Source organism: Eublepharis macularius, chromosome 3 (assembly GCF_028583425.1).
Source record: "Eublepharis macularius isolate TG4126 chromosome 3, MPM_Emac_v1.0, whole genome shotgun sequence".
NCBI lineage: Eukaryota > Metazoa > Chordata > Lepidosauria > Squamata > Eublepharidae > Eublepharis > Eublepharis macularius.
The window spans coordinates 111,690,199-111,703,454 of NC_072792.1; the positions used below are offsets into that span (position 1 = coordinate 111,690,199).

The 13,256-nt window shown below is 42.2% G+C and overlaps 1 protein-coding gene across 1 annotated transcript in view; it reads left to right on the top strand.

Annotated features, from left to right (window-relative positions):
• The window catches only part of TMPRSS15 (transmembrane serine protease 15), a 114,730-nt gene extending 103,554 nt beyond the window's left edge, over positions 1-11,176 (top strand). Inside the window, exons 22-25 of the mRNA XM_054974419.1 lie at positions 4,063-4,244; positions 4,502-4,597; positions 9,930-10,069; positions 10,736-11,176. Coding sequence (XP_054830394.1) covers positions 4,063-4,244; positions 4,502-4,597; positions 9,930-10,069; positions 10,736-10,891 — 574 coding nt within the window. The 3' untranslated portion in view covers positions 10,892-11,176. The remainder of the gene's footprint in view (positions 1-4,062; positions 4,245-4,501; positions 4,598-9,929; positions 10,070-10,735) is intronic.
• The last annotated feature ends 2,080 nt before the right edge of the window (positions 11,177-13,256 follow it).

Consider the following 13,256-nt stretch of genomic DNA (forward strand, 5'->3'; position numbering starts at 1 on the left):
TTCAAAACCTCGGTGCAATTTTGGGCTTTTGGGGCCTTGCAATTCACGTCACACTTTTTTTTAAAAAATTCAGCATGCGTGGTAACGTTGCAATGTTGGAACCCTTCCCCCCTTTTTGCTGATTGGGCTGTCCCCTGCCCACCAGAGAGGCAATTGGTGGCAGAGTTCTGGGGGAAAACATGTACCACTCTCATTTTTTTAAATCAAGCCAGGAAAGGGTTAAAATGCTGCCGATTAATCTCCTCCCAGGAAGCAGAGGCTTGTTTCCAAAGGGCTGTGCAAAATGCTTGGGTTTTTTCCCCCTCTTTGGCAAAGTCTGAAACATGCCTGGGAGGGAGGGAAAAGCAGCCATTTAATCCTTTCCTGGCTTTTAAAGCCAGGAAGAAAGTGCAGGAACATTACAACGTTGCAACCCATTCTTGTCTTTAAAAAAAAAAGAATGTGTGTGCATACCCTAAGGGAGGAAGGAGAAAGCAGCTATTTAACACTTTCCTTGATTTTAAAGCTAGCAGGGAATTAGCAGCAAGCTTAGGAATCATTCCTGGCTTTTGAAAAAAAATAAAACAGCATGCATACCGGGAGGAAGGAAACCAACGAAGAAGCAGCCTTATGACCCTCAGCTCGCTTTACTAAAAAAAATGGTGGACAAGGAGTTCAGAGAGCTGAGGAGGGTGGGAGTGGTTAATTCTGCACAAACCAATCAGCTCCCAGGGAAAAGGAGAGGGGGGGGGAGAGAAGCAAAAAGGAGGCAAATGTGTTCACATTAGCAAAATGCGGGCCAGCTGCCAGTCGGCAGCGAACTTAAAAAACATCGGGGTATGTCCGCAGGGGGAAAAATCGGGGATACAGCGGACAAAAAGTGGGACTGCATCCCATGACTGCTTTTAAGTGTGAAAACCTTGCAAACATGGGATGTGGAACAGGTACAAACGCGCTCTAAAAACCGAGTGCGAAATGTACCTTTGTTTCTGTTATGTGAGTTGCTCAGCTCATGTATAACTACATGATGGACATTAAGGGAGCCTGAGTAGTCTGTATGTGGATGCAGTGTGTTCTACAGATATGCATGTTCAAGATGCATAGAAGTGTGAGTGTGGAAAGAGTGTGCACCTTGCACTTTAAAATTATTTACATCTGTATTGGCAAAAAGCACAGAAGTAAAGAGAAATAAAAGAAATATTTTTGTAAATGTCTTTAAACTGTGTTTGTGACATTATTGATCAGATTATGCACTCCTGCAGCCTTCACAAATCTATGTAAATCTGAAATTATTTCTCAGCGTATACTCAGTATAGTTAAAGCTGTTCCCTTCTAAATATGAAATTTAATTTGATAGATCTTCAGTTGATTTGTAGCCTCATATTTCATCAGTTACAACAAAGGATGTAAGCAAATCAAGAGTGCTTATATACTTTAAATATGTTATACCAGGCTAAGTGTTCTCACATTATCTAGAATCAATTGAGCATATGCGTTACTCATCCAACATGATGCCAATGGTGTGATTACAAAATGACCTCATAGGTTACAAAAGTGCATTCAAAATAAAAGCCTGGTTCTCAGCCCACTTAAGCCAGTGCAGTCCTAAAAACACTTTCCCTATTGAATAGACCCAAGAAGGATTCTTTGTAGACTTGCTTGGGATTCTCTCTGTGAAGAATCATACTCAGGTCTATTCAGTTGGATATACTCCCAGGAAAGTGTTCGTTAGACAGTCCTGTAAGTAAATTAAGAGTCTCACCACACGAGACAAAATACACTCAAATTACACGGATAATTCGAGTGTATTTTGTAATTTGAGTGTATTTGAGTATAATTCAAGTGTATTTTGTCTCATATGTTTTGACCTTAAGCTGTTTATGTTTGCCCACATCAGCAGCAGTTTCAGTTTCCACAGTTAGAGTGTCATCCTGCTGTTGGGAAATGAAGTCAAGTCATTCAGCTCTACCTTCATTTGTCACAGGCAAACACCTATTCTCCTTTACATGTGAAAAAACAATATATATGCTTACACTGACCCCCTCATTGTGAGTCGCTCTGGTCAGTTGACTGTTTGGAAGAAATATTGACCCTTTATCTTCAGAGCTGTGCAATGGCTACCATTATCTTCAGACAGGTCCATGTCCATGTTGTGTCATGAATATCTTGATGATATATTACTACCCAATACTATGATCCATAGTGGTTAGGCAGCATTTCATATGATGCAAGTATAAGTCATCTTATTCAAGTATTTTGACTAAAAGAAATTGTTAATATGTCTCTAAGACTTAAACACGTGTCTTTTGATAGTTATATTTATATGAAAATATTGTCCAAAAATGGCATAAGCTCCCTTAAGTATAACTTACCTTAGTTTTTAAAAACAATCACAAATATACTATTTATTTAAATATCTACCTTTCTCTCAACAACTGAGACCCATCAATTACAAATAATACAAGTAAAATTATTACTCTGCAATAGAGATGGGCACAAACCAAAATATGAACCAAAATTAAGCACGAACCAGGCCGGTTCGTGGTTCACAAACAACGGTTCATCAGATCCCATTTCTGATGAACTGCCACAAACTTTAAGCTGGTTCATTTTGTTCATTTTTTTGGTTCATCACTGCAGACAGCCTGGTGCCAATCAATCAGTTTCCTAGGCAACAGGGGATGGACTTCCTGCAGACCTTCTGCTGACCCGGAAGTGAACTTCTGCTGGCCCGGAAGTGAACTTCTGCTGGCCCGGAAGTAATGGATTTTCTGACCTGGATGTGACGTTTTCACAAACCAAACGAACCGGTTCATGAACCAGGGGCAGGTTCATGAAAGTTCGTGGTTCATGGTTTGTGAAATTTGATGAACCATGAACCATGTGGTTCATTTTTTTCCTGTTCGTGCCCATCTCTACTCTGCAATTTTGTTTTAAGAATTTTGCATTAATCAGATTAATCAGACAGCCTACGACAACCAGTGAACAATAACCATTGGGCTAGAAATTATAAAATTAGAGAAAAATCCAAACAACAAGCTATCTAAGGCAAAGTATAATATAAAAAGTACAAAGAACAGATCACAAAGTATAACACCATGGAGTAAACACAAGGTGATACCTACAATAATCATTGCCTTAGATAGCATCCTGTAACCTTATGAAAGTGCCCTCCTGGACTGATCCATTCTACTAGAGTTGTAACAGGCTTTTATAGTAACGTAACACCATTCCATTAAAGTCAATGGGTTTAGAAGGATTTAACTCCTTCGAAATTTGCACCATTAGTGATATAATTCTAAAATAAATGGGTAAATCTTTGGTTATGAAATTTTTAAGTCAGTTATTTCCTAAATATATGCTAGGACATAATATACTATAAAAAGGACTGAAAGTGTGCTTTCAAAAGTTAAGTGGTTCCAATGTTTTTAATCTCTGGGATACAGTTTTTTTCAGAATTAAAATTGTATATATACATTATTTTTACATTCAAAGAGATTCCTATGTATTTTCTTGATCAGCTCATAGAACAATGGACATGCACTTTGTTACTCTATAAGATAGCCCAGCTAATATTGCCTTGCAATACCATAACCTGGTCAATTAGTGATGGGACAAGCTTTTGTGGCAATGCAATGGAGAGGCATTTGGAATTTTCACTTGCCTCTTGATTGTAGTGAATCATTGTACATCTTTACTTCCTTACTTGAAATGATGTTGCTGCCCATATATTGGAAAAGAGGGCAAGTGCTCCATGGCAGTTTCCTGTGCCATAGTGCGGTAGCTATATTCCCAACATTGGAGCTTAATTTTTGAAGTCACACTTGCAAACCTATTTAGAATTGGGAGAGATTGATGACTACACTATTAGCATTGTTATCAATCCCTACCAGTTCGAGATAGCACTATGTTAAGAACACAGAGCTTAGATAGTTGGAAACTTCCCAACACAAGCCAAATTGTATGAGACTTGTGCAAGAGAACATTGCACCAATATGGTCAAAATGTTTTTTAAGAAGTCATAAATTACTCAGCCCTGTTACTTAATAACAGGTGATTAGAAATATGCCTTGTAATCCCCAGGAGGAATTTAGAACCATCTCAGTGGAAAGCAGTACTTGGTTTGCATGACAGTTTGAATCTGTCATATCCTCAAACAGTCAGCAGAGAGATCGATCAAATCATCATAAATCCCCATTACAACAAGCGAACGAAAAATAGTGACATTGCTTTGATGCATCTTAAATTCTACATCAATTACACAGGTAGGAATATGGGGTTTTTTTTACAGTTGGGAGGGACTGATTTAGATCCAGGTCTGAAAGAATTTCAGAAAAGTAAGATATTACATGTTTCTAATAAAAGAAAAATAAATTACAGAGTATATGAAGTCCTCAGAAATTGACACATTCTGGGCTGACTCCTACCAACTGTCTTTGGAGAAACTGCCTGAGTAATGACTTCATAAAAGACTGGACACTGGAAACTGGCATTATAATTGATTGATCATCTCTTTTCACAGATTACATTCAGCCTATTTGCTTTCCAGAAAAAAATAAACAATTTTTGCCAGGAACTAATTGCTCCATCGCTGGGTGGGGAAGAACCACCAATCAAGGTATGTCATCACTTTGTCTTTTAAAAAAACTTTTCAAAACCTTTAAAGGAACTTCTTGTCTCCCTATGCTTTGAATGTTATCCTTTGATATAATCAAATACTTAGAATAACATATATTTATGTTTTGAAAATGTGCTTCTATTAAGTACACTTCAGTCACCATACTACAACCCATTATGCTTGAATACCAGACAATATCTATGGGGAAGTCTAAGTTTTCTTCTTAATGAAATGCTGCTATTAGGCATTGCCCCTTTGACCTGAGCAGACAATGGGGGAAGGGGGTTACTTAAGCCTTTCTCAAATGTTATTTCATGCATTGTTCCCCCACGTTGTTCCCAGTGGGGCAGCTTGGTTAAGAAGCCTTTCACTATCCACTCCTCTGATCAAAGTGGCAGCCCCCAGCAGCTGCATTTCAGTAACATTTCAATTTACTCTTTAATGTTGTTTGGCCCCATGCAGTTTAAGGCTAACATGTATGGATATGATGGTGCCAGTGGAATGACAGATTCTACACAAACATACAAGAGAAAGGAAAATATCAGCTCCTCCCCCTCAAATGGCTTGGGAGCTGCATTTGCCACACTTCCTTTCCAAATAAGGAAGATGTTTAGTTTGCTTGGGGGAGGGCATGCTGGGAGGCTTGGCTTTCAGTCAATCAAGGGAGAGGAGCAAGTAATCCTTATAAGCTTGCTCCTGCCCTATAACAGCACTTGCTGTTCAGACCTGCCTGCCCACCCATCCCAGTATTTTGGCAAGGTGGGAGTCGCTGGTCACTTCAGGGCCAAGCAGGAATTTTCAGATTGGCCAAGAAAGGATTCTTTTTCGCCTGCTCTACTTTGCCACTTTGACAAGATGGGGTGTTTCTAAGTAGACATGGGCACAAACTGGAAAAAAACCAAACCACGTGGTTCATGGTCCATCAAATTTAAGGAACCAGGAACCAGGAACTTTCATGAACCTGCCCCTGGTTTGTGAACCAGTTCATTTAGTTCATGAAAACATCACATTCAGGTCAGAAAATCATCACTTCCAGGTCAGCAGAAGGTCACTTCCGGGCCAGCAGAAGGCCACTTCTGGGTAAGCAGAAGGTCTGCAGGAAGTCCATCCCCTGTTGCCTAGGAAACTGATTGATTGGCACCAGGCTGTCTGCAGTGATGAACCAAAAAATGAACCAAATGAACCAGCCTAAAAGTTCATGACGGTTCATCAGAAATGGGATCTGACGAACCGTGGTTTGCAAACCACGAACCGGCCTGGTTCGTGCTTAATTTTGGTTCATGTTTCGGTTCGTGCCCATCTCTATTTCTAAGTAGGCCTGGTTAAGACTGGTTACACCCTACTAGGGTTGGCTGGAATAATGTGGGCTTTTGCTTAAGTTAAAGGACTATGGTGAGCACCCCGAAACTTATGATGGGAGGCTTCCTGAACTGGCTTCTTATGGCTTACCAGTCAAGGACTTGGGAAGGGGTCCTCTTAGAGCTGGGGCATCATTTATTCAAGCCCTTGTGTTTGCCAGCAGAGAGGCATGATGGTGATAGTGGAGGAACAGCCTCTCTCGGTATACATTAGTATGCAGGCCATTAAAAGTGTTTGGCTGCTTCGTGCTTGGAGCTACGGTGGGGTTGCCCATTAATGATAGCATGCCTCCAGCAGCCTCTTAAATAGGTGCCTGAACTGAGGGTTGGGTATAATAGAGCTCATACCAGTTCAATAAAGAAATTCCAGTTGAACCCAATTGTGTATGTGACATCTTTATTTTGGTGGGGTGGGGTGGCAAAAAATGTACAGAACAGGGCAGTCCATGTCTATGATTGTCAATTTTTAAGACATCACATGTCTCCTCATTGTTTTTGCTGCCTATGCTTGTGGCTAGAGATGCGCCCGATTTGAATTACGATTGCAAAAAACCCCTGATTTTGGCGTTTGCGCCATCGTGACTCAGCTAATTGGTTCCGTCCACGGCAACTGATCCAGCAGTCAGGAGTTTGCTTGTTTGGGACTTGATCGGATGGGTCAGTTTCTGTTCAGAATTGCAGACACTCTGGCACCAGTAATTTATTCCCGGGGCAACTGAGTCAGGGGAATGAGCTGTGTTTGCCCTCCTTCTGTCGCCCTCGAAACATGAATGGAAGCCCAGCTTTCCTTGATTAGCAGGCTTCCTTCCAATCACAGAGCAGCAACCCAGGGGAGGGAGGGGGAAGGGGGTGTTCTGAAGCCATGGGCACAAAGGAAAGGCAAAAGGCAGCACGGGAGGCTGGGAGGCCGTCCGCGCCATTCGCCTTTCCCCAGGACAAGGGGCATGTGGGCAAGCCAGCCACCCCTTGTCCTGGGGAAAGGCAAAAGGCAGCGTGGGAGGCTGGGAGGCCGCCTGTGCTGTTTGCCTTTCCCCAGGACAAGGGGCGCGCGGGCAAGCCGGCCACCCCTTGTCTTGCAGGGCAGGTGAACGGTGCGGGCAGCCCCGAGCCACTCGAGCTGCCACCAGCTCCGCAGCGCACTGGGACAGCCAGCTTGCTGCGGGGGCAGGGGCAACTCAGGAGTGCGCGCACAAGAGCCTGACTACAGTTGCCCTGGGTGCTGGCCTCCCCAATTCCCGATTCCAGACCGGAAACGAGACTTGGTCGGTTAGAATCGGTGACCTGCGTTCGGCGGCAGCCCAGATCCACAAACGGCTTAATCGGAATTTTTTTTGGGATTGTGCCCATGTCTACTTGTGGCCTACAGGAGGTTGAGGATGTTCTTTATTGAATGCATCTCTCCAGGGACAAAAATGTTTTTTGTCTGAAATTGGAATTTGTCTGCAGAGATGGTGACAAATTATGGTTTTGCTTATACAACCAAGATAAATATATAACTTGAAGGATATCTTTGTTGCAGTGGCATATGCAAGCTTAGATGTGATTTTTTTCCCAGCTCAAGCTAGTAAATTCACTTGCTAATTGTTTATCTTAAGTTTGGACTGCATTTAATATTTCATGACAAGGAGCTATGGTTTGATGGCTTTTAAGATCTGCTGTGATAATTGAAATTATTTCCAGTGACCTCTGGTTTTCAACAAGCAAAATGAAGTGAATGAATGAGGATGCCACCATGACTATGCCAGTTCAAACTTCAAAGCCAGTTTGTGTAGCATCATATAGATATAATCTATTAGACACAGCAGGAGCCCATCAGATTGATGTCTCATTGAGTTTGAATGCAATCTCAACAGTGTATAGCTAGAAATACTAAAAAATGATCTGTTCACATAAAACTTTTCTTAGCATTCCTTACATTAGTTATCAAGCTTTCCTTTTCTTGTCCTTCTTGTCCAGCACTATGTGCTATGATTACAGTATTATCCACAGCAAAAGACTCTGGGCAAAACAAGTGAGTTGCATCCAGGTTCCCCACAACTTCACAGAAGCTATTGGAAACAGCTGTAAGAAATAAAGGAGAACCCAAATGGTCTCAGGGTGCTGCCACAGGGGGAGAAAAGGCTCCTGCTTTCCCCCAAGACATTTCCCATGCCAAAATAGTGCTGATAGGAATTACTTTCTTTTTCTCGCTGCTCCATGTGGAATATTCTATGCATGTCAGTCCAAAGGTATTTAAAATATTTGTATACACTAGGTTGTATCTAATGATCCAACAAAATAAGGTGCTAATGGCTGTGGTCCCCCACCCACCCACCCCTGCAACAATGAGTCACACGGGTCAGTGAGCTGCGGTGAAAAGGGGAAATGGGGTGAAATTGCCCTTCCTTCCTCTTTCATCAGCAGAGCCACCAATTAGTCTGCAGAGCTCCACTAATGGAAGAGGGAGGAGAAAGAAGTGTTTTTAGAAGGTTTTTTTTTTCTTTTTGCCCCTCCTCACTACAGTCAGGCCCCTCAGGCCTGGGAATCAACTTTCCCAGGTTTAGAAATGACTGCTGAGAGGGAAAGAACTGTTCTCCTTGTGTGAAGATCTGTAGTCCTTGTACAAATTGATCACTGGATCTAACTAATATGTTTGTAATTGACACTCAGCTGCTGAAGCGTTACTGTCATGCTGATGTATTTGGCAGCAATTGCAACACATATCTTGAGTCTTACTATGAGGATGAACATTTCTGTTGTTTTACTTCTTGTATACCCTGCCTGTGTCTCCTGTGAGGACCCAAAGCACCTTACATCATCCTCCTTTTCTCCAATTTATCCTTACAATAAACTTGTGATGTAGGTTAAGGAGGGCCGGATCGAGGGGTGGCAGGGGGGTAGTCTGCCCCGGCGCTGCCAAAGAGGGGGCGCCGGGCATAGCTGCCAGCTGCTGGGAGTGTGCCAGTGGCAGCATGGGCAGCTGAGTGGCCGCCTGCACCATTTCCCCCCCAGCAGGACAGGGAGCGCACGGCAAGCTGGCTGCCCCCTCAGCCAGACAGGTGAAGAGCACAGAGAGCTGGGAGGCTGTGTCACTTGCCTGCCCCGCTGAGGGGGCAGCCGGCTTGCCATGTGCTCCCTGTCCTGTGGGGCAGGTGAATGGTGAGGGCAGCCTCCCAGCCCTCTGTGCCATTCGCCTGCCTGGCTGAGGGGGCAGCCAGCTTCCCACGCACCCCCTGTCCTGCTGGGCAAGCGAGTGGCATGTAGGGCTGGGAGGCTGCCCATGCCATTCACCTGCCCCGCAGGACAGGGAGCGCATGGCAAGCTGGCCGCCCCCTCAGTGGGGCAGATGAGTGGCGTGGGTGGCCTCCCAGCTGCCGGCACTGCTGCCACTGCGCTGGTGGCACACCTGCCCTGTGTGATGACATCACAAAGTGACATCACGCAGCGCCGGGAGCGCGTGCACACAGCACATGCATGCAAAGGTGGCCAGACTTGGGTTGTCCCGGGCACTGGGAACCCTAGATCCAGCCCTGAAGTTAAGATGAACATGTATGCCTAGCCCAAGATCACCCAGTGAGCTTCTATGGCAGAGGGAGGATTCAAACCTGGGTCTTGCAGATCTCAGTCTGATACTCTGAAGACTATACCAAACTGGGTCTTAGTGTCTGCTAGATATTTCTTGTTGATTCTGAATGTTGACATGGGTTTTGAGCTGCCTCATTTTCCTTGCTGCTGCTTGTTCTTTATATATATATTTGTGCTATGTATGTGTATTTGCACAAAAATGTGGAAAATGCACATTTTCACAATTTGACAATTGGGATATAGGCAATTTTCATCAAATATATTTTGAGTTAAACTAGTAACACTGGAAGCTCAAATCACTTGTATTTGATAGGAATAGCAACAGTTAGGATGAATAAGAGTATTGCTTAGACACATTTGTAATTTTTGGAATCATGCCAATTTAAATTCATACCTTCATCTTTTAACAGGTTCAGTTGCAAGTGTTCTGCAGGAAGCTGAGGTCCCTCTTATAACACAAGAAAAATGCCAACAACATATGCCAGAATACAATATTACTGAAAATATGATTTGTGCTGGGTATGATCAAGGAGGAATTGATTCCTGTCAGGTAAATGGAAACAAAAAGAGACCAATTCTAAACAGGCCTACTCAGAATGCTGTTCAGAGCTATTCAAGGGGACTTAATTCCAAGAAAAGGTTATTAAGTCTTCTCTGCTGACTCTACTGTATAGCTACTTGAAAAGTATGGGTTATTGTGAGATTCTCTAATCATTATCTGTAGCATAAATGTAGCGTAGCTCAATACTGATTTATGGTTGAGCATTGCTTATCTTGGCAGCAATAGAATCATCTTCTCCAGTAGTGCTGTCATCATTGTTCCACTTTTATTTGTTGTCCTTCATCAGCTTAACATCCTTGCATTTTTAAAAGAAATAATTCTAGACAACACGTAAATCCTATACTCTTACAAGCTTCGGGCTGCTATCATAACCAGTGTGCCTTTAAAGCTATTCTGAAGGCTAAGAAAGGCACTGTCTTTTTCAGTGATGCTTACAAAACCCTTGTGACACAAACGTCATGGAAGCTCAAAAGAATTTAGCCTAAAAGAAGAACACATCCAGAGGGTTGCAATAAAACTGCACATAACTGACAGGCCTCTCACTGAAATAAAACCATGTCAAACCTCATTTTGGCTTAGCAGATACTTTTATTTTCAATAAAAATATTGCATGTAAGAATCTTTTAATGGTTTTATTTCTCTTTGACATTCCAGGGAGATTCTGGTGGGCCCTTGATGTGTCCAGAGAAAGACAAGTGGCTGCTGGCTGGTGTGACATCCTTTGGCTATCAGTGTGCTCTGCCTCATCGCCCTGGTGTTTATGTGAAAGTTTCACAGTTTGTTGACTGGATAAAAAGGGTCATCAGTTAGCATTGTAGTTTTTTAAAAAAAACAATGGTAAAAAGTTACAACAAATAGATTCAAGGCAAGAAAGCATATCACTTAAGCAGAGCACAGCAAACAATATGTTAGCTGAGCTTTTTTTGGGTCAGTAATCCAAACAATTGGTCCAAAGGACCATTTACCTTGTTGTTCTCCAATTAAGATTTTTTTCAGATATGCAACTGGCACCTAGCCTTCTTCAGTTTAGATGCCAGATAAAAACTATTTTGTTCATAGAGGGGGTTGAAGATTTTTTGTTTTTGTTTTGTTGCATGTATTCATTGAATTTACTAGCTGTTGATTATATTGACTTGCACTATGTAATCCACCTTAGGTCTCAGCGAGAAAGGCAGACTATAAAAAAATCAAAAATAAATAAGAATTATTATTATAATAATGAGCATTTTAATATATGGATACCTTTGTGCTCTTAATTGCATTATGCCATCAGATACTTTAAAATATGATTATAAGGCACTAAATATGAAGGGATATTATTTATTTAAAAATATAAACAGGAACCAGCATTCTAACTGCTATTTTGATACAGGAATAAAACTTTTTTTAAAAAAATAGCAGTTTAATAATGGCACAAATTTACAATCCCAGTTTGGTTCAGCTGTGAGCAACTGTCAATTACCCTTATTTAGTTTTTCCCCTCTATCCTCTTATTTCTTTCTGAATATTGTTGCTTCTTCACCCACATCAATGATCAGCTTGAGCTTCTGTCCAATTTAATCTCCAGAATGACAAATGTGACATACATCTTTGATAGTATTTTCTTACTGAACATTCTGGATATATTCTACTGCTCCTGCTAGACTCTTTCAGATAAGAAAGAGAAAGGAAGGAAGAGCACCCATGAAACAATATTTATAGTGCTTTTACTTGTCACACAGCTAATGTGAAGGGTTAAAGTCCTGGAGGGCTTAACCTTCCTGGCATTTGAGGTAGCAAAGTTGCCTGATTCTGTGAGGAGTTTGGGTACAATCTTAAAATTGGCCCTCCTGATAGAAAAGCAGATCAGTGGAGTGGTCAAGAAAGTGTTTTATCATCTCTGTTGAGTGTGGAATTAGGTCCCTTATTTAGACTCAGCTGATTTGGTCACATTGATGCATGCTACAGGAATCTCAAGGGTTTGCCTATTGTAATGTGTGCTGCGCAGGGCTGCCCTTCAGTTGAAACAAATAAAGGACATTTCATTTGGTACTGAATTCTAGCAGTAGCTGGATAGAATGTACATACTATTCCAATTTTAAGAGCATTATACTGGCTGCCTGTTCATTTCAAGGTTCGATTCTAGGTGCTGATATTACCACTAACATCCTTCACAGCCTTGGATCCTTGTCTCTTCAAGACTGCTGCTTCCAATTTAGTCCTGTGTGGTAGCTCCATTCTTCTTTATATATAAAGGCCTGATTCAGTACAATCTTGCAGACAGATATGAACATAGTTTACTTGTCTTTAAGATTTTTCTTCCATGGGGCTGGCATGGTAGAATATTTTCCTGAGATTGGATCCTGGGGAAGCCATGATCCATGGGTCCCTCCCTTTCCTGTCATTTTCTTTTCACAGTGGAAAAAACTGGACTGTCTGCTGGAAGCTACTTTGAGGGGTTACAAGCCAGAAAGAAAGCCAGAAGGAGTTCAGACAGAGGTCAGACAGTCCATGCCTATGTTCCCAGGGGAATTGATTGAAAGGCACCAGACTGTCCGGCTTTACAAATGGCTGACGAATGCCACAAAGAGGGCTTGGAACGAACACACTCGCTGGGAACAGGGCCTCATGAACAACTTGCTCACAAACAGTGGATTGGGCTGTTTGTGGCTTTTTTTGTCCCTATTGCTGTTCGTGCCTGTAATGATTCCAAGTAAATGTGTGCATGTATCTTTAAATGCTTGGTTTGAGCTAGGTGAAGAGTGGGGTGAGAGAGGGAAGAGTGAGTGATATGATTGGTTGATGACTGAGAGTGTGGGCGGAGTGAATGCAGTTTAGACGGACAGTGCAGAGAGAAAGGTTTTCAGTCAGAAGGAGGCTAGCTGTGTGCTGCCTGAGTATACTGAAGTATTTATGACAGAAATATAACCTGTGTGGAACCTGAACTGAGCATGTTTGTGAAAGGACACTCAGTCAGGGAAAGAGAGGCCAGCTGCATGCTGCCTGAGCAGGTTTAATATTTCTGTGAATGAGAGTCAGAGAAAGAGAGGCTAGCTGTGTGCTGCCTATATTTGAAGTATTTGTGAGAGAACTATTGAGTCTAGTGAAGGAGGCTAACTGTGTGTGAAGCCTTAGAAGAGATCTGTGTGAATGAGTTTATAGGAAGTAACTTTAAGAACTAAGGACTACTTTTATG